At 35.7% G+C, this 23,841-nt stretch overlaps 1 protein-coding gene across 1 annotated transcript in view; it reads right to left on the bottom strand.

The window, feature by feature from the left end:
• LOC147405221 (uncharacterized) overlaps positions 1–22,709 on the bottom strand; it is a 39,637-nt gene extending 16,928 nt beyond the window's left edge. The window contains 25 exon segments of the mRNA XM_086441445.1: positions 546–902; positions 986–1,246; positions 1,798–2,406; positions 3,502–3,723; positions 4,023–4,244; positions 4,375–4,524; positions 5,313–5,658; positions 5,860–6,082; positions 6,482–6,740; positions 7,560–7,895; positions 9,004–9,386; positions 9,389–9,971; positions 10,643–11,875; positions 11,955–12,017; positions 12,091–12,143; positions 12,473–12,554; positions 12,941–13,009; positions 14,151–14,210; positions 14,299–14,361; positions 14,514–14,609; positions 16,299–16,407; positions 18,274–18,359; positions 18,452–18,577; positions 21,620–22,317; positions 22,459–22,709. Coding sequence (XP_086297571.1) covers positions 546–902; positions 986–1,246; positions 1,798–2,406; positions 3,502–3,723; positions 4,023–4,244; positions 4,375–4,524; positions 5,313–5,658; positions 5,860–6,082; positions 6,482–6,740; positions 7,560–7,895; positions 9,004–9,386; positions 9,389–9,971; positions 10,643–11,875; positions 11,955–12,017; positions 12,091–12,143; positions 12,473–12,554; positions 12,941–13,009; positions 14,151–14,210; positions 14,299–14,361; positions 14,514–14,609; positions 16,299–16,407; positions 18,274–18,359; positions 18,452–18,577; positions 21,620–22,317; positions 22,459–22,516 — 6,747 coding nt within the window. The 5' untranslated portion in view covers positions 22,517–22,709.
• Between the last annotated feature and the right edge of the window lie 1,132 nt (positions 22,710–23,841).

Here is a 23,841-nt window from a genome sequence, read left to right as displayed (position 1 = left end):
TAATCATGGTTCAAAGTTTTGTTTCATTTCGATCAAGGCCCTCATTATTTTTCTTCAGATTGAAACATTAGCTCAAACGAGATTTTAAACATTATGATATATGATACCATGATGCTTCAATATGTGTACACTACCCTAATCCACATGAAACAATAGTAATTTCAATACCAAATACTATTTGTATACTTTTAAACCACAACTTTCTCATTTCATATTGTATTATTAGCTATTTTAACAACTCCTTACTATTTTAACTTTGTAAATTCAATAAAATAACATGTCTTATAGACAAAAATTGCAATAATAGAAGGTTCATAACAATTGGCATGATGTGGATACAACAACAATAACAATAAGCTTAAATAAGTAAAGCACAGTAACAAGATAATGGACAAGATACTCGTGTCTGTACCCATGACCAACATTTGGAAAACAAAGGAATCTTATTCATGTGTCCCATAGTCGTGTCCATATTAGTAACACCCAAAGAACTACAAGTAGATAAAAAAGGAGTAATAATTTCCATATTAAAAGGAGTAGCATACTTGTCTTAAATGAGAACCCGCAGATGACCCCATATCTCGTGCAAGCCTTTGCAGGACACGAACCAAGGGTAAAATGAAAGGGTCAATCAGATTCTTATGCAACTCTGTCAAGGTTTTAATGACAATGAGTGCAAAGCTAATCATAAAGTTTGCAGAGCTAACTTCTAGTGATATCTGAGGGGCTGTCACAACGGTGAGATGCTTATGTATGAGATCCTCGACCCTTTTATACAATATCTTCACATCTTGAGGTGTATCAGCCATTTCAATAGGAAAAACAACAAAAACCATCTTCAATAAGGAGCACAGTGACTTCCCCTCATCCAACATTTTATGATTGAAGCAGGGGTCAAGTATCTAAAACAAACACCAAGAATATGATCAACAAGAAGGTTTAGTTATTAGAAAACTTATCTAATAAAAATATCTTCAAAGCATACTTGAGAAATTTGGTTGATATTGTTCCGGATGAATAGATGTGGTTGCTTCTCCAAGACCTTGTTCATGACATCCAGGCCTTGTGCAAGAGCTGTTGTTGGGTCTTCGGATTGAGATGGTTGAAGACTACTTAGCAACTTTTCTAGATAATTGAACTTAACATTAGCATTCGGCCACACCTCCAAAGCTTGCGATAGTAGCTCCAATGCTTGCTTGTACATATAAGTGGCTTCCTTATCCTTGGGCACTATGACTAATGCAACCTATTTTCCAGAAAAGAAAAAAATGAGTAAAAGTTATCTGTTCGTATATCTTAACTTAAAATAAATAAATATTTTATCTTTATCTCTGACATATAAACTTTGATTAAATTTGAAAAGCTTAATATTAGTATATTAATAATATACAACCACATGAGAAGTAGAATTTAAAGAACTAAAATTTAACATTGCATTAAGATAAAAAATTCAAGAAAACCATATCAAACTTTTTTTTTTATATAAGTAAAGTTTTATATTTAAAAGAAAGCCGGTCGAGGTGACCAGCAAAATTACAAACTCCAAACAACATCTACATTATACACTAGAGATATTACATACCTACTCCCATAGAATTTTTTTTTTTTTTTTAAAAATCCATAACCAAGGGTAAAAAAATTCCATTTTTGAAAAAGTGACCATCGAAGAAAAACCCTGGCATGTCAAAAGTGCAAAAAAAATTAAAGAACGGATTAAGTGCTGGAGAAAGAAGCTCAAACAAAAAAAATCAAATAAAGAAATATAAAAACCATTATTATTTAAAGTTGACAACTCACTCTTATGAGAAAATTAATAACCATTTCTTCCATTGCAGCATTAGGCTTGAATGCTTCATCAGGTTGACTAACGGATCCAGGGGTTTCTATATTGGGGATTGATGATGGACCATCAGGTGACATGACACAGAGTGACTGACGACCAGATTCAATTTTAACTTGTTTGCTTAGATCATCAGGGAATTCAGAACCATCCGAAGGAAGCTTTGGATCGAACACATCACTAGTCTGTTTAGTGCCCTCTGTATGCCTTTGCCTTTCCCAACTGATAACCAATCCAGCAAGTTCAATGGAAAGGCACCTGTTTTCAGCTGTAGTGTTAGACAGCAATCCAAGGCGACTGAGAGAGTTTACCATTTGAGGTACAAATTGCACTCTACAGCTGTAGAAGAGATCTGAATGACGGACAATGAGCTGAAAAATGTGAATCAAATTATGAATCGAATGACCTTCCTCGACCATAATTTTTTTAGTGTAACGTATCCAAATTGGCACACAAGAATCCACGGCAGGCAATTTTCGTGGTAGTGCTGGCATTAATATATCAAGGGCTCGCTTAGCCAAAATTTTATTCTCTGGTTGGCAATTTCTAAGAAGAGCACCAAAAACCTGCAATTCAAAGCTATGTTAGAATGATGTTTCACTTAATCTAAAGTTAGTACAATAAAAAAACATAATTTATATGATAAACTCCATCTGTGATAATAAATGAGGGAATTAATAGAAGAATACTCGAATAAAATGTATTAGTGGACAAAATATGGGATATCATGGAGAAATATTCTTGCCAACTTTTTTCATGAATTTTTAATGTTGTTCTTATAGATCCTCTCTTTCCAAGCTAGCTTCATGAATTGAGGTAGTAACAATGAATATGGACACTTAAATTAACATAAGACGGATTTAAATAGAATTTGATGAAAGAACAACGTTCGTTTAGTCGAACCCAAATTTTTGGGACAAGGCTCATCAAATGTGTAGCTCGGCGTTGATAAGTAAAATTTATTAAAACAAGGCCAAAAAAAAAAAAAAACTGGTTGAGGGGACTGACCAAGAGAAAGAAAACTAGATACAAGAAATAACCCAGAACCAGAAGGTGCACACACTCTCACCCGATACCCCTTGACATTACAAACAATCTCTAGTATAACTAAAGAAGCCTTTAACTCATCAAAAAGTTTACACCAAAAGAACATGACACCTGATACAACAATAATAACATCAGACATAGAATTCTCCTTCCATCGAAAGCTATGTTCACTTCTTTCCTTCCATAGTCACCAGCATACCGTGAACGGTGTTAAGACTCCATAGAATTTTCTTCTTACCCCCAAAGCACGAGGATAACCAACATTGTAATAGTGGCAGGAAATGGGATCATATAATTCTAGAGAACTTGAAATGCAGCTAAAGGAGCAATCCTCATTTTATAAGACCAAAAATGTTGGAATGAGTTAATTTTTAGTGAGGATGATCTAACATGGAGAGGAGATTATCCTCACCAAAAAACATTCATTGACTCATCTCTACTTGGTCCCATGAGTGAACTTCAATTAGCGTGTTAAAAAAATATAACGTTAAATCTATATCGTAAGTTCCTGACTACATAAACCCCCATGTAACAATGTCTTGTTAGCGAATAATGACACAAGATTGAAAGGTTTGTTGTGCACAAGTGCATGCATACATTGTTTGAAAAAATACCTGAAGAATGGGTTTCCCCGGAACCTCATAGGCCACCAAGAAGTGGCAAACATTAACAAATGCCCATTGCTTACTCTCACTCTCTTCACGCTTGAGATGATTCCAACCAAATTTAAAAAGTTCCTTTTTATGATCAACAAGGTCATCTTGGAAATACTTGAGAAGTAAGGTAGAGAGCTGAAGCAGCTCTATTCTCAGAGGCTCATCATATTCAGCAGTAACCTACAATAGAGACAATCTCAACAAATCATTTATAGCTTTAAGAAATTGAATCAGGATCCAGAACAGTGTCTACTTGGTAACATTTGGTTGGTGGTTAAAACACATCAGACTCCTAAACAAGCAGTGCACACAGCCCTATGTGTTTTAAATTCAACCAAAACGAGCCACGTAGACACCATATGTTGCTATAGGACCAGGACATCGTTCTAGATCGCAATTCTAAGAAATTTTACAAGTTGAACAAACTAAGAAGAATTGTACAGATAAGGATGTTTATTAGACAAATGTAAATCATCCACCTCTTCTAGGGGATCAAGAAGCTTGTGAACAATTGTTTTTAAAATATCAGAGTCAAGAACCTCCCAATTTTGGTCATTCTGAAAAGCATGGGCTAACATTGGAAGAATGAGCATTTGCATAGAAACAACCAAGTGATCATGACCTAGTTGCTTTGATTGGAAAAGTTGCAAAAAATGTAAGAGAACCATTTTCTTCATATTGGGAGGATAACCTTCAACAACCTGAGAACAAGGACAATGTTTAACATCACCATCACCAAATGCATTAGACCATAACACTAAAACAACTTTTTCCACAATTATATTAGCTCAAAAACAAAAACTGATCAAGACAATCTAGAATTTAACATACCTCAATGAGATAAAACTCCTTCAGAAAAGTATAATCAATGCGAGACTTAAATAGGAAAATAGAGAGCATATCAAACAGAACATTGACTTTTGATTTATCATGCCGCAAGTAATTCAGAAAACATTTGACAAGCCATTTGCTCTCCTTTACCTGCACTTTCTCCGTAATTTTGAACAAAAAATATCATAAGCACACTGAAGCAGAAAGACTATGGACTGCACATTGAATAACATCAACTAATAACATCATCAAAGCTTTATCCCAAACACCTGGAATTGGCTGAAATAAATCCTGTTCCTCCATTCAATTATGTTTATATCTAATTTCATTTCTCCTTTTTTCAAGTGTATAATGTTTTTTTTTTTTTTTAAACCCTAAAATAAAGATGTCCTTAAACAATTTTCAACCATACTACAGTAAGCAATTCTCAAGAACTCACTCCCATAACAATAATTACACATGCTTATCCTCTAATTGTACAAAAAGCAAATTGGAGTCAAAAAATTTCATCCATCATAATTTTCTTCCGTCACTTTCCCATTTTTAAACTTTAATTTTGAATTTTTTATAAAAAATTGATGAGTAAAATTATTTTAAAATTGTAGAACACATAAAGCAATGTTATCATTTATTTATTTTTATAATAAGTAAATGCAACTTGTATTAAAAGTGATCGAGATCACCAACAAAAAAAATGTATATTATTGTTGCATATAGGATCCCAAAAATCTGCTAATGTATCCAAAATTATATAGTAGTAAATGTAACAAAATCACTAAATGCAATTTTGTTGTTGTATATAAGTATACAACCACATTGGCAGATTTTGATGGCAACAAAATCTGCTAATGTTGCATATAGTATCCAATATAGAACAGAGTGATTACAGAAAGAGATCATCACGAAAAGCCAGAATAAGTAAAAGCAATCAAACTTACTTGCACCAAGCTTAGTTCTTGTTCGTTGCGCAAACGAGTAATTCTTTCAGGAGATTTCCAAAGAAGAACTAGAGTATCAAACACAACATGATTAGCCTGCAACCAGTCAGGCATTAATTTAACCAAACAAGAAACAAGAACAAGTCCATGAAAATAAGCATCTGAGCTTATGGCCAAATTTGCAAAAGTTGGATTAGTAAGACTCTCAGTTATAGATCCAGATGTCATTGATCCTTCCAATTTTGTAAAAAATTGAGGAAAAGCACAAGCAAGTATCTTCTGAGGTGAGTTTGCCAGTTCTTCCCGCAAGGGTTGGCCAGCATCTGAGCGTATTATATACATAAACCTGAAATGAACATCAGAACATAATGTTTAACTGGTTTAAGGACCAAAATAAAATACAGAACAAAAGCTTCATCCAAGCAACATTTTTTTTTCTTCTTTTTCTTTTTCTTAGGTCACTCATCTCGACCACCTTTTGTACATTCTTCTTTTATTTGAAATAAATTTTATACTTATCAGAAAAAAAAAAAGGAAAAAAATTTACCGCCTGAAGTATCTTGGTTGTTTTAATCGACCAAGAAAATAGTCAACAGCATCTTCTGCATAACGATTTAAAAATTTAGTAAGAGGAAGGCGATAAGGACTGTTAAGTTCACTATAAATCTGTCCTTGTGGAAGAGCCCCTTCCAAATCCATTGCCAAGCTCACAAGTTCGTCAAGGACCTTCCCTGACGCTGGAGGGAGAAGATGGAACAGCTCAATGATAGCTGCACCAAACAGAAACTATTATTATATGCAGAGAACAGGTAACAAAATCATAAAAACTATACAAATAATAGACGATTACTGCTGAGCGTATATTTTCCTCTACTCTCAGGTGTGTCATAACACAGTTAAGCCCTGTGACCCTCTTATATTCATAGTTCTCACCCTATCCAATAGATCGGCCTTTTGGAATAGTTAGTTGGTTAACGGTATCAGAGCACTAGATTTCTATGGGTCACAGGTTTGATTATTTTCATCTTTATGGGTGAGGAGTTGAGTGTATATTTTCCTCTACTCTCGGGTGTTCATACCCCAGGTAAGCGTCATGATCATCTTATATTCATAGTTCTCCCCCTCTCCAAAGATAGGTCATTTGGAGTAATTAGTTGGTTAAAAATTACCTGCGGCAATTTTTGGTTCCTCACCAGGCTTCCATGACTTCTGGCATTGTGCAAGCTTTTCTGGTTCCAACCACTTTTTTAAGTGTTCTAACAACTTATCACCCAATGTTACATTGAAGTAGCTGGACAGAAGTTCAAGCAAGCGAGCAAGACCTTGAAGAAAAGGCATGTTGAGATTTTTTGTCTGTGCCAAATTAACTAAGATTGGCCTGAGATTGTTCTGCAGAAGTTCTTTGGGCAACCTTTGTTGTTGAACCACCTGAGAAAGCAAGATCAAATTTCATAACCAGAACTCATTAACAAAAGAGAGGAAATTTAGATATCTCTACCAACAAAATCCCTATCGCATTTGGTGGAGTTTGCTGCCATTAGCTATTTGTTGGGGGGGTATAGAAGGATAGAAATAGCTGGACTTTTGACAGGAAAGAGCTTACCTCTCAGAATTTAGTCGTGTCCATGTTGGCATGTCTTTTTTTTTTTTTTTTTGTAGGCCTAAGTTGTTTGTCGAATTCAAAGGTTTTTTCTTTGAAGACTTCCTTGTAAGATGGGACAGGGTTTGTAATCTTTATATGAGGTAGTCATCCTTGTCTTGGGAGTCTCAGTTCTTTGTGTAGTTTGTTTTTTCCTTGTTTGTATTTAGAGATGGGTCATCTCAACCGCCCTTTCTCATTTTTCTTTCTAATAAAAATCACCTTTGCCAATCAAAAAGAAAAAAAAAATTGTCTACCAACAATATAGCACCTATGATGCACTGCTAGAGAGACCATTTGATGTGCCCCACCTAAGGTATCACATGGGCTATGTGATCAAATGGGGTGGTCTTATAATTTGTTCAATATGCTTTTCTTCAGGACCATACAACAACTTTTTATAACATTGGAAATTATGTGATCAGCTGGCTAAGATATCTGGTTAAGGCAATTATTTTAGGCCTGGGAGAGGTCATAGGCATAAACCATCAAACAGTGAGTATAACCCCTATAATCGCACTAATCATACACCAGATACCATTATGCCTTTACATCTTTATGGCCTAACAAGAAGAGCTCAACTAAATTTGAAAAAAAAATCAACAAACCTGGCGTAACGCCTCCTTGGCAACAGCAACTATTTCTGGTGTGTGACAAGTCAAAGACTTGAAAAACATTGAAATGATTTTGACACGCAACTCAGAATGACTTGCCGTTTTCAAATCTGCCCATGCCATAGCTGTACAAAGTAATTCAATGCAAGCTGTCCGAAGTTTGTTGAACGATGTGACCACTTTAGGGTTCATCAACTTCACAACCTTGGTAGTCTCATCTGCCTCGGCAATTTGCAAAGCTTCTTGCAAGAAATTGACAAGCTCTAGTGTCAACTTAAGAAGAGGAGGTCTCAAGGCCAAGCAGAAGTTCAAAGCTGTGACTGTCCCAACCTGTACATTTGAGCAATTACTTGATGCATTCAAGAAAAAGGCACATACATATGTATATGTATATAGATAGATAAATAGATAGATGGGGTCCAGCTCCGTTGACTCAAAAAATATGACTAAAGAAATAACACATGATCCCAACCATGTATGCACAACATCCAATGCTTGAGACTTTTTTTTTTTTTTTTTTTGATAGGTAAATGCAACTTGTATTAACAGTGGTCAAGAAGACCAACGAAAGGAATACAAAGAAAGAAAGAGCAGAGCAACCCAAAACAACTGGGACAATCTACGTACCCAATCCCACCTCCCCATGAAATCTTCAAAGAAGACTGACACCTTTAAACTCCGCAAATATTTTACACCAAGAAAAAAAGAAAACCTTTAACAGAAATAAGAATGTCTTCTAAGGATGCTTCAAACCCATCAAAAATACAGCGATTTCTTTCTTTCCACACTCCCCAACACACCGCAAATAGGATGATACTTATCTCGAGGATAATTTCAAACAATTGGATTTTGTATTTACGTGGCTAAGATATTGCGTTATTTCTTGAATCAACAAAACCAAACATTCTATGTATAGGATAGCATTCCGCAGCCAACGTTAGGGAGCCAAAATTTGTCCTATATGACTTAAAAGGTGAGGAGATCATCCTCACAAAAAATCAACCCAATCCGAAACTTTTAAGCCATATAGGACAAAGGCATTGGCTCCATATATGGGTCCCATTCGGCAGCCAATGTTGGGAGCCAAAATTTGTCTGGGTCAAAAGTCTTGGATTGGGCTGATCTCCTCACCATAGAGATCATCCTCACAAAAGATCATCACATTCCTAAACTTCTAACCCCCATCAAAAGTGGTTACAAAATAACAGTAAAAATTGACGTTCCACAATTCTTCAACTTGTAAACTAGGGTTAGAAGTTTCGGAATGGACTGATTTTTCGTGAAGATAATCTCCTCATCATAGAAATCACCCTTACAAAATATCAGCCCATTCCAAAACTTCTAACAACCCACCCATATAGGACAAATTTTCGCTCGCAATGTTGGCTGCCGAACATTTCCCTACATATAACATCCCACAGTGGCTGAAAGATTTTACCTGTTGATCAACATTCTTGGACCGAAGTGGCAGCATTATGAGAGGCTGAAGTAAAGGTTGATAAAAAGGTTCAAGCAACTCAGAAACCGCACTACCTGTCCTACTAGCCAGAAGAGACAAGCACGAATGTACACTCTTTCTCACAATAATAGATGCATTAACATTAAACAATTCTGTAGCAAGATATTCAATAACTCCTTGGAAGCTCTGTCTATGGGTCTCACTGCTTCCTTCATTAACATTATTCACCAAACGAAGAACCTGTGTAAGCACTTGACTTGTCTCTCCGTGCTCTTTGTTAGCATGCACAGGAAGCCTTTTAAGAACAACTACCAGAACACGGACTATCCGAACTACGAAAAAATATAAAGTCTCAGCTGTTACTTACCAACCAAAGCCCCAAGCCCCATCACACCTCCAATTTGCACTTGCCATGTACTCCCATAACAACAATGCAAAAGGCGAAGCAAAAGTTGCTCGAATACAGGGATTCGAACACTTGGAGGAGGTGAATATATAGGATTTGTTGATGGACTAGAAACCATCATAGGAGTGACAGGACCTCCCCTTGAAGTCAATACACCATTGTGTTTTGAGCGAGAAAGAAACAAAAGTGTTTCAGCAAATATATTTAAAGCATTAAGAGCAGCCTTGGCATGTAGTCTGTTTTCATCTGTTAGCACATCCACTAATGCATCTAAAAATATTAATGGATCCAACTCCTTCAAACTAGAAGCAATAGCATCACTTGATCTGGAACTCAGCTGTACAGATGCAACTGAAGAACAAGTTGAAGAATAATTGACATAGAAAATCATTGCAAAATGACGGCAAATATTTAGAACGAAATTATCCTTGGGATTGTATAGATCTGGTTCGCCACTCGCAGCAATGGTGGTCATCAAGAGAATTTTAAAAACAGATTTTTCTGCCATAAGTTGAATCTTAGTCTTTACGCCCAAATCAGCCTGTAAAAAAATACAAGGAAATGAAGATGTACACCAAATTGAGGTATCAGCAACAAAGAGCATGATTCAACCAAATAACAAAAAAGCTAAATAAAAAGGACAACTTGCATTTTTCTTTTACTCTAAATGAGAAGAAGGCCTAACTATCAAAAGATTATTCACAGCATAAGCAATGAAGACATCAAAAGATGGTCTAGATGAACAAAAATTTTATTAAAAAAAACAACAAGTGTGTTTCTTTTCACATTTGCTACTCATTACACAACACCTATTAAGATATATAAGCTTTAACCGAGCTTCTATTTGGAGCAGGAAGAGTGAAGTCAAATAATCCCATTTAGTTAACTAGACGGTGGTTTGTTGTCTCAAAGAGATGGGCACCTACTGAGAATCCCATGGACTTGATTAAAGCATTTTTTTGGAAATGAAGTTGGAGATTGGTGTAGATAATAGCAGTCGCAGAAAAATGTTGTGATGTTTGTATGAACAGAAAGTGAAAACTAAAGTGACTTCCAATGTGTGTCATGCAAATCCAGGTAGATACGTTTCAACGCAGGGGAAAAAAACACAAAAAGTTCCATAGCATTTTTACATAGAAAAACAAATCACATGGTTTTCTGGTTAATAAGAGCACAAGCACTATGTAGGTGACAGGATGTATCCAAACGAACCTCGGAATCCGATGCCTCAGCCATGTGCAAGAGAGGAGTCCATGAAGAAACCAACAACGTTGCCAACAGTCCAGGTGTAACTCCCTCCACATTAACATATCCTTGCAAATTCAGCTGAGATGATAAGCATACACGAAGGAATTTCAAAGCCTGTTGTCTGTAGAAAGCATCTACTCCAGCACTGTTTCGCAAGACTAAGTCTACAGCCAACGAAATGCAACGATCTAAAGGAACTAAAAATGGGGTTGACGGCTCAAATGTAAGAACCAAACGAAGCCCATGTTCAAGATTCTCCTTGTATTCTAGTTCAAGGGGCTTTTTGAGGAATCGCCAACTACGACCACCTAACTTACCAAGGAGTTGCAAAGCTTTTCTACCAAAAGAATAAGGTGTAGGCCTCAAATGCGACCATAAAGCTAAAATAATGTCAGAAATAGCATTTCCCATACTAGCTTCCAAGAAATCAGGATTTAGACTTTCAATCCAAAGCTCAAGTGTACTTAGACCTACAGTCACTAGCCCATTACTTCCTTTGAGAGTCAAAACTAGAGGCTTCATAAGACGATGAAGATGGGGTAATAAAGACCTTAAGTGTGCTGGTAAAGTCAAGCAAAGCTCGAGCACAAGTTCCCTCGTATCTTCACCAGTGGGCCCCTCAACCATAGCCAACAACATGTTCAAGCAAGGTTGCAATGTAGGAACTAAGTCATGCAATATAAGTTCAAACTTGCTTCCATTAAGTGCTAGGAACATAGTACGAAGAAGCTGTAAATATCCTAGCGGTCTATCGAATTCAGTAGCATTTTTTATGCTAACTTCCATGATAACAACCACATGGGGCAGCAGAATACGTTCGCAGTCTGAAGGAGCCTTGGCAACAGCACCAAACAAATCCCGAAAAAGTTGCAAAACAAGTTTCGCCACCGGTGTATCTGGGTGTTTCAATACACCAAGTTTGCTGCTTACAAGAAAATTGACCAAAACATCTATGAAGGGACGAAAAACTTTCGGTTCTTGCAGAAGGGTATGAAATATGTGAAGTAACTGACTGTCGTTAATCATGTGCTCAAAAAGCTCTGGCATGCACATTGAAAACATGTCCATGAGATTACGAGGCTCCATAATTGCCAATATCTGGGAAAAGAGATGGAGTATGTCTCGCTCCTCGTCTTTCTCTTTGAAGAGAGCCAAACAATAGATGCCATTCTTTAGAATACTCGAAGCTTTACAAACCTACAGAAATTAAATGTCAGATCAATTTAATCATGTCCAGAAATAAATAATAAGAAATCACCACTTTCATTTGTAATACCTCCTCTTCTCTCATCCCTTTTTTGAATACTTGAGAAAGTGGCACGTTAGATGATGGTGAAACCTGAAACATAGGAAGTGCAAGGTAAGATGAATGAAATGCCTGCATTTGAAGCCAAATTTGAGGCTTGTAATACCTGTGCTTGGGGTAAATGAGCATTTGTGATGCTCCAGATTATGGTTTTCATTCCTACACCACATATCGAATCATAGTTATTGGACGTGTATCAAATAATGCTATTTTTAGAGAGCTTCTATTGCAACACCAAATTTTGCTAATGCCACCCCAAGATGTGTGCTAATTCTTACACATGAATTGGGTGGTGTTAGCAAAAGTTGGTGTGGCAATAGAATCTCTCATTTTTAATAGGTAAATAATGTTATTTGAAAACAGGGAAATCAAATCAATAGTCAGGACAAAATACGGGGAAAGTATTTTCCTTTTCCTTTATCTGATGAGGAAGAATTAACTATTAGATTATGATGCAACATTAAGTATCAAGGTTCCAGATCATTTACCCATGAATAAGGTCTTAATCAGATTCTTGCAATCACTGACTTCTTTTGAATGCTCCTGAGGGACCTGCAAATTTAGAACAGCCTGCAACCAGATCAAATGTCATGGGCACAGAAACCAAAAGGCCAACAGCAGATGGATAGACGAGGCGTCTCACGTGCAAAATTTTGCGAGACAAACAAGATGACTAGTAAAAATCAAATATTTTAACAGAAATATATTTTAAACCGCCATTCATGAAGAATAAGAAAGGTGGCAAGTGTAACAAAGAAAATATCTTCAATTATCGTAAAATGTAAAACTTTGAAATATAAAGATTGAATGAAACTAAATTAAAATCAAATACTTCAACAAAAATATATTTTAAAAATACAAAAAATAGGATCACATTAGAATGACACAACAGCTAAGATGTGTAACTTACAGAAAACATAAAATAGAAATGAACACAAGAAATGTAATGAAATAACCTGCACGGGGAGTTCAAGTTTTGACCGCAGTGTTAATCGATCGCTTTCTTCCTCACCTTCTTCAAGTAGCTAGTTCAAGAACAATGACACTATCAATGACAAAGCATACCTGACTCGTGACTATCATTAAATAAGAAAAAGCACTTATGGAAACACGAAAGAAAGCAATCTCAACTCTTTAGCAGAATGGTTTAAATCGTGATGCTTTCCACGCACTACAACATATCTTATTGACAACTCTTCACTGTCCCAACATAAGTTCCTACTTTCATATTTCACAAGAATGACATTTCACCACTATCCTGAACCATCAGTACATCATAAAATGTACGTAATCAGAACTAGACTCCTAAGCTGAGTTGACAGACTCTTCCAAAGAGCATGGAAAGGTCAGAAAAAAAAATTGGCTTTGAGGTCAAACAAAGTAACATCGATGACTATATATTTAAACATAAGCTCATGTTTGGGCACATTCAATGAAAGCTGATTACAACTACATTTAGAATGCATATCCAAGTTGAAGTTATAAAAGGGACGAAGAAGACCCAAAAGAATGTGGATTAAGGTAGTGAAAGCAGATGTAACACACTTCCAATAACAGAAGATGTAGTGAAAGGGGATGTAAACAAACTTTCAATGACAGAGGACGTGGTTTTGGACAGAATTGAATGGATGAACAGAATTCATTCAGCCAACCCCAAACCTTTGGGATAAGGTTTCAATGCTGATATTCATTCTGGTTCAGAAAAAACTTCATTTATTTTTTGGCTATGGGGGAGTCGTCTGAGAAATAAAACAGGGAAAATACTACATACGAGAGCGAAAAACACAAATAATGGTTAAGATCCATACATAAAAATATTAAAGAGATTCATTTCAACCTTGCGTCCATCCAAACAGACATTAAAATATTTGATCAGCTATGCTGAATACACTAAAGGTTAAGATCCATACATAAATGGATAATGTTCTTATGAGCTGAATCCGAAGGACTCCATAGAAAATGCAAATGTCAAAAAAACACCATTGAACCTCTCAGTTACCAGATGATAACCCCAAAAGGGTGGTAATAAATGTTTCAAATGCCCTTAAGAAACATACTAGCTAGAAAAATGATCCTATACAGAAAATTCACTCCAATCCCACATGGAAATATGGAATATCCAAAGCAGCATATTATACTCTCTTTTTTCTAAAATATTGCAAATACCTGAGGAATGATGCGTTTCAAGGTACCAAACTTCCCTACAAAAGCATCTAAAATTTGCCCCTGTGAAGAAAGATACAAGTATTTCATTCCAGACAAGAGATCTATATAGACTAAGAAACTGCAAATCTGGGGGCAATGAGACTCAAACCAATAAAACTCGAGCTTCATCCATTTCTTGTTGGTTGACACCTTTCTCAAAAATGGGCTTCACCTAGAAAACAATGAAAACCACACCATGATACTTAAATTTATGAGTCAAATAATACCACAGTCAAACGTCAGTAAAATGGGCGGACCAAGTGAAATTGAAGAATCAAAAACATTTCTTTTTAAAGTAATAAAGGTTATAATTTATATCCGCACCAGATTCAACATTAGGCGAGCACACATAGTATGAACGCTAAGAGACAAGGATGCATCATGCATATTACTTGAGAACAAGTAAATGATTCGCGACAACTGCAGCATAATAGCACAAGTGTTAGAAACTAACATTTTGTTGAGATGTAGAAAATCTGTGACAATTGTATGGTAATAGAACAGTAAAAGACACGTGCATGATGCCTTTCATTGATTGTCGCACACCAAAGAGCATGAGATCAACATAAAAAAGATGGCTATAAATAGCAATTTAATTAAATGCCAATACAAATCAAAGGGCAGTCCCCAAATCAGTTGAACCAACATATGGAGGATCATCTAACCAAATACAATTATAATCACTTTCTCATATAGTAATCTACAAATGCGTCAGTATTGAATCCAGAAGAATGAAAACAGTGTCTTTAAGAGGACATCATGACAATCTTTTGGAGAACCAAAGGACAACCTTTATTTCAATTGTCTAATTTCCAGCAATGGTCCAAGGTTAGATGAAATTTTAGGGGATTATATATCGAGGATTTTGTTTTCATATGGAATCTCACAGTGAATGGGATAAACTAGCGTATCATTTTGCTTTCGCCACTCCTTGGTTTGAACCTCATTGATTTGATCATAAGGCTTCACTTTTTCTATAAAAAAAATTGTATACTTGTCAAAAATAAATAATTCATGCAAAATTTGTTCATGCATTTGTCAGTATTTAGTGGTGCTAAATGCATAAAGAGAAACTTAGGAACTGCTACATTTAAATGGAACTAAATCCGTTGAAGACTTAATCTTTCCCCAAAGAAGAAAACGTAGATTCAGGATTTTGAATATTTCATTCCCTTGGAGTGCTAAAACAAAGACCCACATCAAAACTGATACACCGATGTATGGTGTCAGTGTATGCATACGAAAACTCCTGTGCATGTTTTGATTTATAGTCATAAAGTTTGTGGATTTTAATCTCAACCTGTCATTTAATCTAAAGATCAGATGGAATACATCTTTTCCATCAGACTTGAGTTGTAAATCGGAGGATATTACTCAAAGATGGACATATAGCATCACCAAAAATTACATATGTAAGGTGCCTAAACTAACGCAAGGGACACTCTTGGTATTAGAATGCCAAAGGATATGTTTGCCCTTTCACAACATCACTAACAGGCACTTGACTTAAGGAACGGACCGATGGGGTCCCAATGATTGAAATTGTAAGAGATCTCAATAAATTATAATTTCTAGAGGGAGGGCATTACAAAATTATCCAAAAATAAAATTAAAATAGTATATAAGAATACATTTTATGTGTTTCTAGAATCTCAAAGGCACCACGTCACACCCCACATCTGTTTTGAACACCTACATTTCTTTTTCCAATTGGTAGAATGTTGTTTGTTTGTTTTTTTTTTTTGGTTAACAGAGGGTATCCCGCATCATACATGGACTAATCCCTACGGTTGCACACCCTAACCCCACGGAAGTTTCCAGGCGTACAACGGGTTAAATCAAGAGGCCACCTAGTTTCGAACACATGACTAGAGGGAGCAAACCCCGGTCACTAGTTTTACCACTGAGCCAACCCCTTGGGGTTTTTGAACACCCACACTTGTGTGTCATTGAGGGGTGGGTTATAAAAACAAATACCTTCGGAATGAAATAATCAACTGCAAAGGTATCGAATGCTACATAACAATCATCTTAAACACCATAAGATAAAAAACCTGAGATGCAACACAAAAAAACATTACTTAATTTAGAAGGAAGAGAAACAAAAACCTGGGACAAGGAAAGGTCTTGCTGAACATGATGAATAATTTCTGCCAGAAGACTGTAAGCTATTGGTCTCAATGTCTCGAAGCATGCCCGACCAGTCCCCACAAGAACCCTGATATACAATAAGAACCAAATGAGTCGAGCAAAATACGGACAATGATAATAGTAGCAATTGAAGAAATTCTTATTTGTGCTCATAAAGAATGATGAATCAAAATTATGCAAAGTCCAAGTCTCCAAATTGAAACAGGTAATAATTTGCAGGACCTTTTGACAAGCAAGACTTTATTACTAAAACTGAACACAAAAGATTGAATGACAGAAAAATGAGTGCCAATTAAAAGTCTCTCACCAAAAGCAACATATGTTACACCTCAAGAACAAAAACCCAACAGATTTGAGCCCTTTAATCACCAAAAGAACCACATCCACTTAGGCATTCCCAAATATCCTTCTACTTCTCTCCTTACAAACTGCCCAATAAACCGCAAACAGAATCAACCTATAAAGTGCCCTGCCTAAACCATTGAAGACATTCATTCTACAGCCAACTAAGAGTGTCCAAAAAAGATTAGGAATCCAAAACACCCCCAAGGACTGCAAAATTCGACTCAACGAAGTTCTAGTAAAGCTATAATGGTTCTAACAGAGGCACACATTTGGAATAATATTCTTCATTTCTTCTTGATGCTAAGATGATCGAATGGTTACATACGATCCCAGGGATCCTTAATCGAGCTCTTGAATCGATGAACTCATTTGCAATCAAACACCATCTAAAATTTATCTACAACAAAAGCTCCCCATTTTGGCAAGATCACGAAAGGTGAGACCAAATGTACTTTTTAAGCGAGAGTCATCCAAATAGTGATCTTGTATATGCTCACTATCAAACTAATTTGTCCAAAGTCTGCTATGTAGTCCACACCTTGTTTTTAGGAACTAAAGCAATGAAATAACAATTTGAGGTAGGACCAAACATACTTTATAAGTGAGAGTCGACCGAATAACGATTTTATATATGTTCGCTGCCAAACTAGTTGGCACCTTGTTTTGGGGAATTAAAGCAATGAAATTACAATTTGAGCAATAATCCAAAAATTCTTTTATGTTATATTGCGGCGGTCAATCCGAGGTTCCTGCTAGGAACAACACCATGCAATCCATATGATTGCTCTACTCCCTCCATTAGGAGGTTTGATTCCTATTCTTTTTATGCCATCACCGGAAGAGATCTTGTTGTTTTGGGTTCCAATGCCGATTGAGACACAAAAGTGTCCGGGCTAACTTCCATGCTTTCAATCTCGATTCATGATGTGTTTCTCTCTTCCTTGGGGCTCATCTTCCTTTGCAGTCATCGAGGAATCAAAAGGGGCATTTTTCGAGGATTTCATTGGGAGATGGGATTGGATTTGTAAAATTGGATTGTAATAGGGTTTCAAGTGGTTTTTGAGTTGTTTTCTTTGTGTTTTTTCTTGAGTTCTGTTTTGTCCTGCTCCAGGTTTGGCCATCTCAACCAACCTTCCTCTTCTTAATAAAAATTTCTTCTTATCAAAAAAATTTTAAAAATGCTTTCGGTCTCAATCTCATTCACATTCAAAATTGAAACAAATCAATCCCCCATAAAATCCGAACCAACCATCATGGATCAAAACGTTAATTATCGGACCTGTAGCATCCAAGTCTGAAAATGATAATTTCAAAATACTTGTACTCTCCTTATTTTCTTTTTCTCAGATTCTAAAGTCAATGCGTTCTCTTAATATTAACACACCATCCAAAATGTGCTTCTATTTATAAAAGTACTTGTGTAAGCCAGCTCATCCTCTCATACTTGTTTCAGCATTTTCTAAAATTTCAAAGCATGTTACCACAAGCTTCGTGACAGTGGGAAAAACATTTCCACTCTAAAGTTGAATTAATGGAACTCAAAAGAAAAATTTACACAGAAACATAAAATCGTGCTGCCCAATAATACCTCTCTTCCAATAGTTTGTCAATCAAAGGAAATAAACCCCTCTTAAAATCTGTCCGAAGAACATGCTTCAAGTCTACTAGCAATTCCTGTATCAAAGATGTCAGATTTCACCAGAGACTGAAAAAACAAAAAAAGGGATTTAAGAAGCATAGTAATTAACCATGCCCCATTCTCTCACCTTACGAATGGAAACAGAATCAGGACAAGTAACAAGCAAATTGACAATGCTTTTACATATGCTTTCTTCATGCAGCCTGATATAGTCGGCAAAACTCTTCAATAGGTAAGTCAAAAAGGAAACAGTCTGCAATAAATGGAGAAAGAAAACAAGTGATCAACAATGGTGAAAGGGAAAAAAAAAAAAAAAAACAGAACTCATTTAGACGTAATAAGGTCCAAGCTACAATGTCCACCTTTTGGAGTCCATTATTTTGTTTTGTTATACTTGTTGCAAATAGCTAATTGGATTGCTCTTTGGACTATTCCTACTTGGGTTGAATAATAGTTGTAAGAGATCTTTGAATAGTGGGAACTATTCGTGCACTTACTTGAAAATCTTGTCATTATGCATTAAAATCTGGTTGTTGGAATTGCCAAGTTATAAAACTTTTAGGGATTTTTATTCCTAATATAAGTCTTTAAACATTTGTTGTTGCACAATTTTTATTCCTAATATTTGAGTCTTTAAACTTTTGTTGTTGCACAAAATATTTTCCTTATCCCTCATGTTCTCTAAGACATTTCCCACCTCTAATTGGTGTTAAGAGATTGCCTCCCCAAAATGGAAAGACGGTTTGAAGTAAATGATATTTTACTCAATTACCCTAATAGGTACCACAACGGAACAAAGAAGTTAGAGGAAAATGGTTCGTGAGATTCACTGCTTAGTTACCGGAACCACTGGGAAATGACTATTATATGATCGGGCGTAGGAGCAACATGCTGCCAGTTGCCACTAGGTTTGACGTGGTTAGCTTCCAAGGAGCAAAACTTCTCGCTCCAACACCCTTTCAAAATGATCCATAGCTTGATGGAAACATATTTTTAAACCTATAACAATCTGTTATTACACTTTTTTTCAAGATCCTATTGGTTTGGACATACAAAGTGGGTCCAAATTCAGTGAACGAATAATGCATTTAGCTTCAGGAAGCACAACTTCCCACACAAATATCCATTTCCCAATTATCTAAGCCTTATTTGAAATATCATCTCAAAACCTAAAACAACTAGTTGTGCACTAAATGTCAAGGTTTTGATGGTTTTTTTTTTTTTTTTTTATAAGCAGAATTTTATTAAGAAGAAAAAGCAAGGTCGGGCAAGGTGACGAACCAAGCAACGACAGAATACAAAGCGACTAATGTAATTGAAGATTACACACCCGATCCCAATTAACTACAAAGTCAATAAACCTAACCCTTTAAAACAAGGTTTTGATTTAACCCTTAAAAAAGAAAAGGAAAAAAAAAAAAAAAACACGTTAACAAGACCCTTTTATCATTCAATATACGAAATACATATTTTTATTTTAAAAAATTATTTTTTATTTTTTAATGTATCGAATGTTTTCCCTACTTTTTCCGAAGCTTTCCCTTGCCGAATTATTCTCGAACCCCGACTTCGTCACTATGCGAGTAAAGAACTTAGTCTAAGAGTATAGGATCTGTCTAGGCAGTTGGGATGTGAGACTTTAACATGCAAGAGGATGGAGTTAATGCAAAAAAAATTGTGGATAGGTACTAATGGAAAAGAAACTAAAGGTTAAAAAAAAATTAGTACACAAGAAGAGGAACGGGAGAATCTTTGAAGGGGATGAGCATTCCTTGCAGGAGATCATCAATTATAACTTGTAAGCAACGCTTTTAGAGGCATGTGAGGCTTACACCTCGAGTCACACCTCGGGATGACGCTCATTAAAAATGCCACTAGGTGTAAAGTTAAAACATAAAAGCATTTTTAAAGCTTATGCCACACACCAAGATACTCACAAATGGCATACGCCTTTTGGCCGAGGCTTATGCCTCACATTAATTTTTATATTTTTTAACAATATTTTTATCTATTTAGTTCTTTTCTTTTCCTCATTCTTTACTTCAATTTCTTTGTTACAGTTAGCACACACATAATTGAAATACTTAGAATTAAATTTGAATAAAAATAGTTATATATGCATAGATTCAAGTTGTTTTGATTTAGTAATATTTTTTTGTAGTATTTTGTATTGTACAAATGAAGTTATTGAAAAAAAAATCTTCAACATTAAATAGTTATTTACTTATTATAACCAATCAAAAAAAAAGTTATTTATTATAGAAACTTTCAACTATTCAAATATAAATATTTTTCTAGTAATGGATTAGAACTTAGAATTCAATAATGCAGATTTGAAATTTGAGAAAATATGGTGACCATCGTACTTTTTAAAAAAATTTAATATTAATCATTTATATGTCATGTTTTTTCTATAGGCAAAGAAATATTTTATTAAAAACGAGAAGAAGAAAAAATGGGAGGCGAAGATAGCCGCCCAAAAACAAGAGACCAAAAGAAAGACAAAAAGACACGAAAAGAAGCAAAGACAAAAGCCTCAATCAACACATAATAACTCCCATCTAAATACAAAGTCATCAAAGAGAACTCCTCTAAAGTCCTCAAAATTAATATATATATATATATCCAGGGGAAAATTAGCCCAAAATTTCCAAGATGACATCATGCAAGGAGTGCTCGTTCACTACGAAGACTTTACTATTCTGCTTTTTCCAGATACTCCAACATACGGCAAAGGAAGCTAAAGACCACAAGATTCTTTTTGTGACAATGCATTCAATGAGTTGCAACTTGGAAAAAAGAGCTAAAATAGAATACGGAATGCATGTGAGGCTTACACCTCGAGGCGCGTAACTATCGAACGCCTTGCACCTCAGCATCTGAAAACATTAATTATAAGTATATTGGGTTTTTCTTTCTATTGGGGTAAATGTATAGAGAATTTTGTTCCTTTCGATAAGTATGAGGTCATGGTCTGTCTTTTTTCTTCCTCGTTGGGTGATCATCCCCCCTTCCCCCTCCAATAATGTCAGTTTTATCTATCAAGAAAAAAATTCAGTACACAGGAAAAGTTACCCAAAAATGCATATATATGGTAGCTTATAGAGATTCGAAGAATAAAATTCTAATTGACTATTTATGTAAGAGCATGATTGGAATGTAAAGTCCATGATACTATAGACCTTGGTTCAATTCCTGCCATCACCAAGTTATTAATCTCATTCAAAACAGGTTTACTGATAAGAATAATAAATAAATAAATAAAGTTTCAATTCTAATAATAGAGAACCCATACCTTAACCTGTGCACCTTTCAATTCAATTAAGTGGTTCTTCAAGTCAGTGGGAACCTTATCAGGACCCGGAACAGATATGGCAGCAATAATCAAGGGCAACAACTTAGGAATGTAAGTCTGAACAATCCGACCGTTCAGCTGGAATAGAAACATCACCACCAATGGGCACTCAGTAATTATCTTGAATGAATGGGTGCTCGAATTAAGCCGCCCTGTACCAATGTACCCACTTGGCGTCGGACTTGAACCGACCAACGACTCAGTACCTTCTCCGCCTGGTTCGAAGAAATGCCTAACAGTCAATCCAAAGTTCTGATATATCTTACAAACAAAATCAAGTATGAGCTGAAACTCGGTCTCAAGGCTCGGCTTAAAGTTCCGTAAAAGATCGAATATGAATCGAATACTAATTAACCCGTTCTCCTCATCGTCCAATGTGAGAACTTGAAGGGCAACCTTCAAGAGGTCATGAACGAATGGGCGGAGAACCTCAGTATGAGGGAGACGGCTTAGAATTTCGACAACGATGTTACGAAGCTTGTGCTCGGGATTGTCTGTAAGTTGAGGAGTTGTTATCTGTGTTAGAATCATCGAGAAGGCTCGAATGTAACACATTAGAAAGTTTAGGTATTCCGCAGTGTGAGTGATGTCGAGAATTTCTCGGACCTCCATTACCATCTCAAGCCTGGTTTGGATAGCTGTTTCAGCAATCAAGAAACACAGAAATCATAGTTTAGAAGATCAAGAAACAATAATTGTAGATTAATGCGATCGATTATGGTTTTTAAAGAGAAAAAAATGAATTTTAATAAAAATTTTAAGGGGGGAAATATCCATACGAAGATTGGGTTCAACAAGATGGCGAGAATGCTGTTCAAAGCTCTGAATTGGAGCCATGTATGGTTCTTGTGAAACAAAATCTCGACTTGCTTCGGAAGCTTTTTCTGCGTTTCTAGGGTCTATGATTTGGGAGTTTCTAGGATTTATGATTTGGGAGTTGAGACGAGTTCTTCGTCTACTCTCTCGCTCTCGCTCTGCTGTTTGTTTTTTCGAGTTTTTCTCGCTCGCTCTATTTTTTTCCTCGAATTTTCTTTCTAGTGGACTCCTGCTTTTTATAGGACCCAAGCGGAGAAGGGATTTCTTTACAATTAGTCCCTAAGTTTTAGGGTTTTTCATGATACTCCATTTACTAAACTTTTCTTTCTAATCAATCCCACATTACTCACGAGGGTAATTATAAAAGCACCCCACGAATTAATAAGGGCAACTCACATCATAACCGAATTATTTTGTCTTACATGAGTTAAAAAGTTTTAGAATGAGTTGATTTTTTGTGAGGAAGATCTCCTAACCCTATCAAAACTAGTTTAAAAAAAAAAAAAAAAAACGATCGATTTTTTATTTTTGAACTTGTTTTGATGTGATTATAAGTTTCGAAATGAGTTGATTTTTTTGTGATGATGATCTCCTCATCAAAAATCAGTTCATTTCGATATTTTTAACCCATATAGGACAAAACAATTTAGCAATGGTGTAGGCTGCTTTTATTAATTCGTGGGTTACTTTTATAATTATTTTTCTCATTATTAAAATGTTAAAACTACCTTCACCATTTAAACTCTCCACTTTCATCACAAAAAAAAAAAAAAAAATTAGCATTCCGATCAAGTTTCAAAGACTCCATTCTGACATAAAATATTTGAGAATGAAGAAGTCGTTTTCAATGGTAGTTCTTTCAAGTATTTTAAAAACGTACCTAAAAAAATTAGAGGTTTTCCTATTTTTTTTACTTCGCTTTTGAATGAAGAACGATTAAGCATGGCTATTTTGGGGGTAGTGTTAAAGGCACCCAAATTATTACTAAGGGCACCCCACACCAAAGCCAAATTATATTGTCTTATATGAGTTAAAAGTTTTGGAATGATTTGATTTTAGTGAGGATGATTTCTATGATAAGGAGATCATCCTCACTCAAAATCAGCTCATTCTGAAACTTCTAACCCTATCCAAACAAGTTAAAGAACTGTAAATCATTAATTTTTTTTGTACATCACATTTGATGAGGTTGGAAGTTTAGGAATGAGCACATTTTTTGCAAGGGTGATCTCCTCACCAAAAATCAGCCCATTCCTAAACTTTTAATATATGACAGCAACAACAACAAAAAATGGTTATGGTATGGGGTGCCTTTACTAGTATCCTTCTTTTGGTTTGAAAGCATA

Source organism: Akebia trifoliata, chromosome 4 (assembly GCF_017979445.1).
Source record: "Akebia trifoliata isolate Shusen 1 chromosome 4, ASM1797944v1, whole genome shotgun sequence".
In the NCBI taxonomy this organism is placed as follows: Eukaryota; Viridiplantae; Streptophyta; class Magnoliopsida; order Ranunculales; family Lardizabalaceae; genus Akebia; species Akebia trifoliata.
The sequence above is the reverse complement of the archived record's forward strand: the minus strand, read 5'-3'. Positions and strand labels throughout refer to the sequence as shown.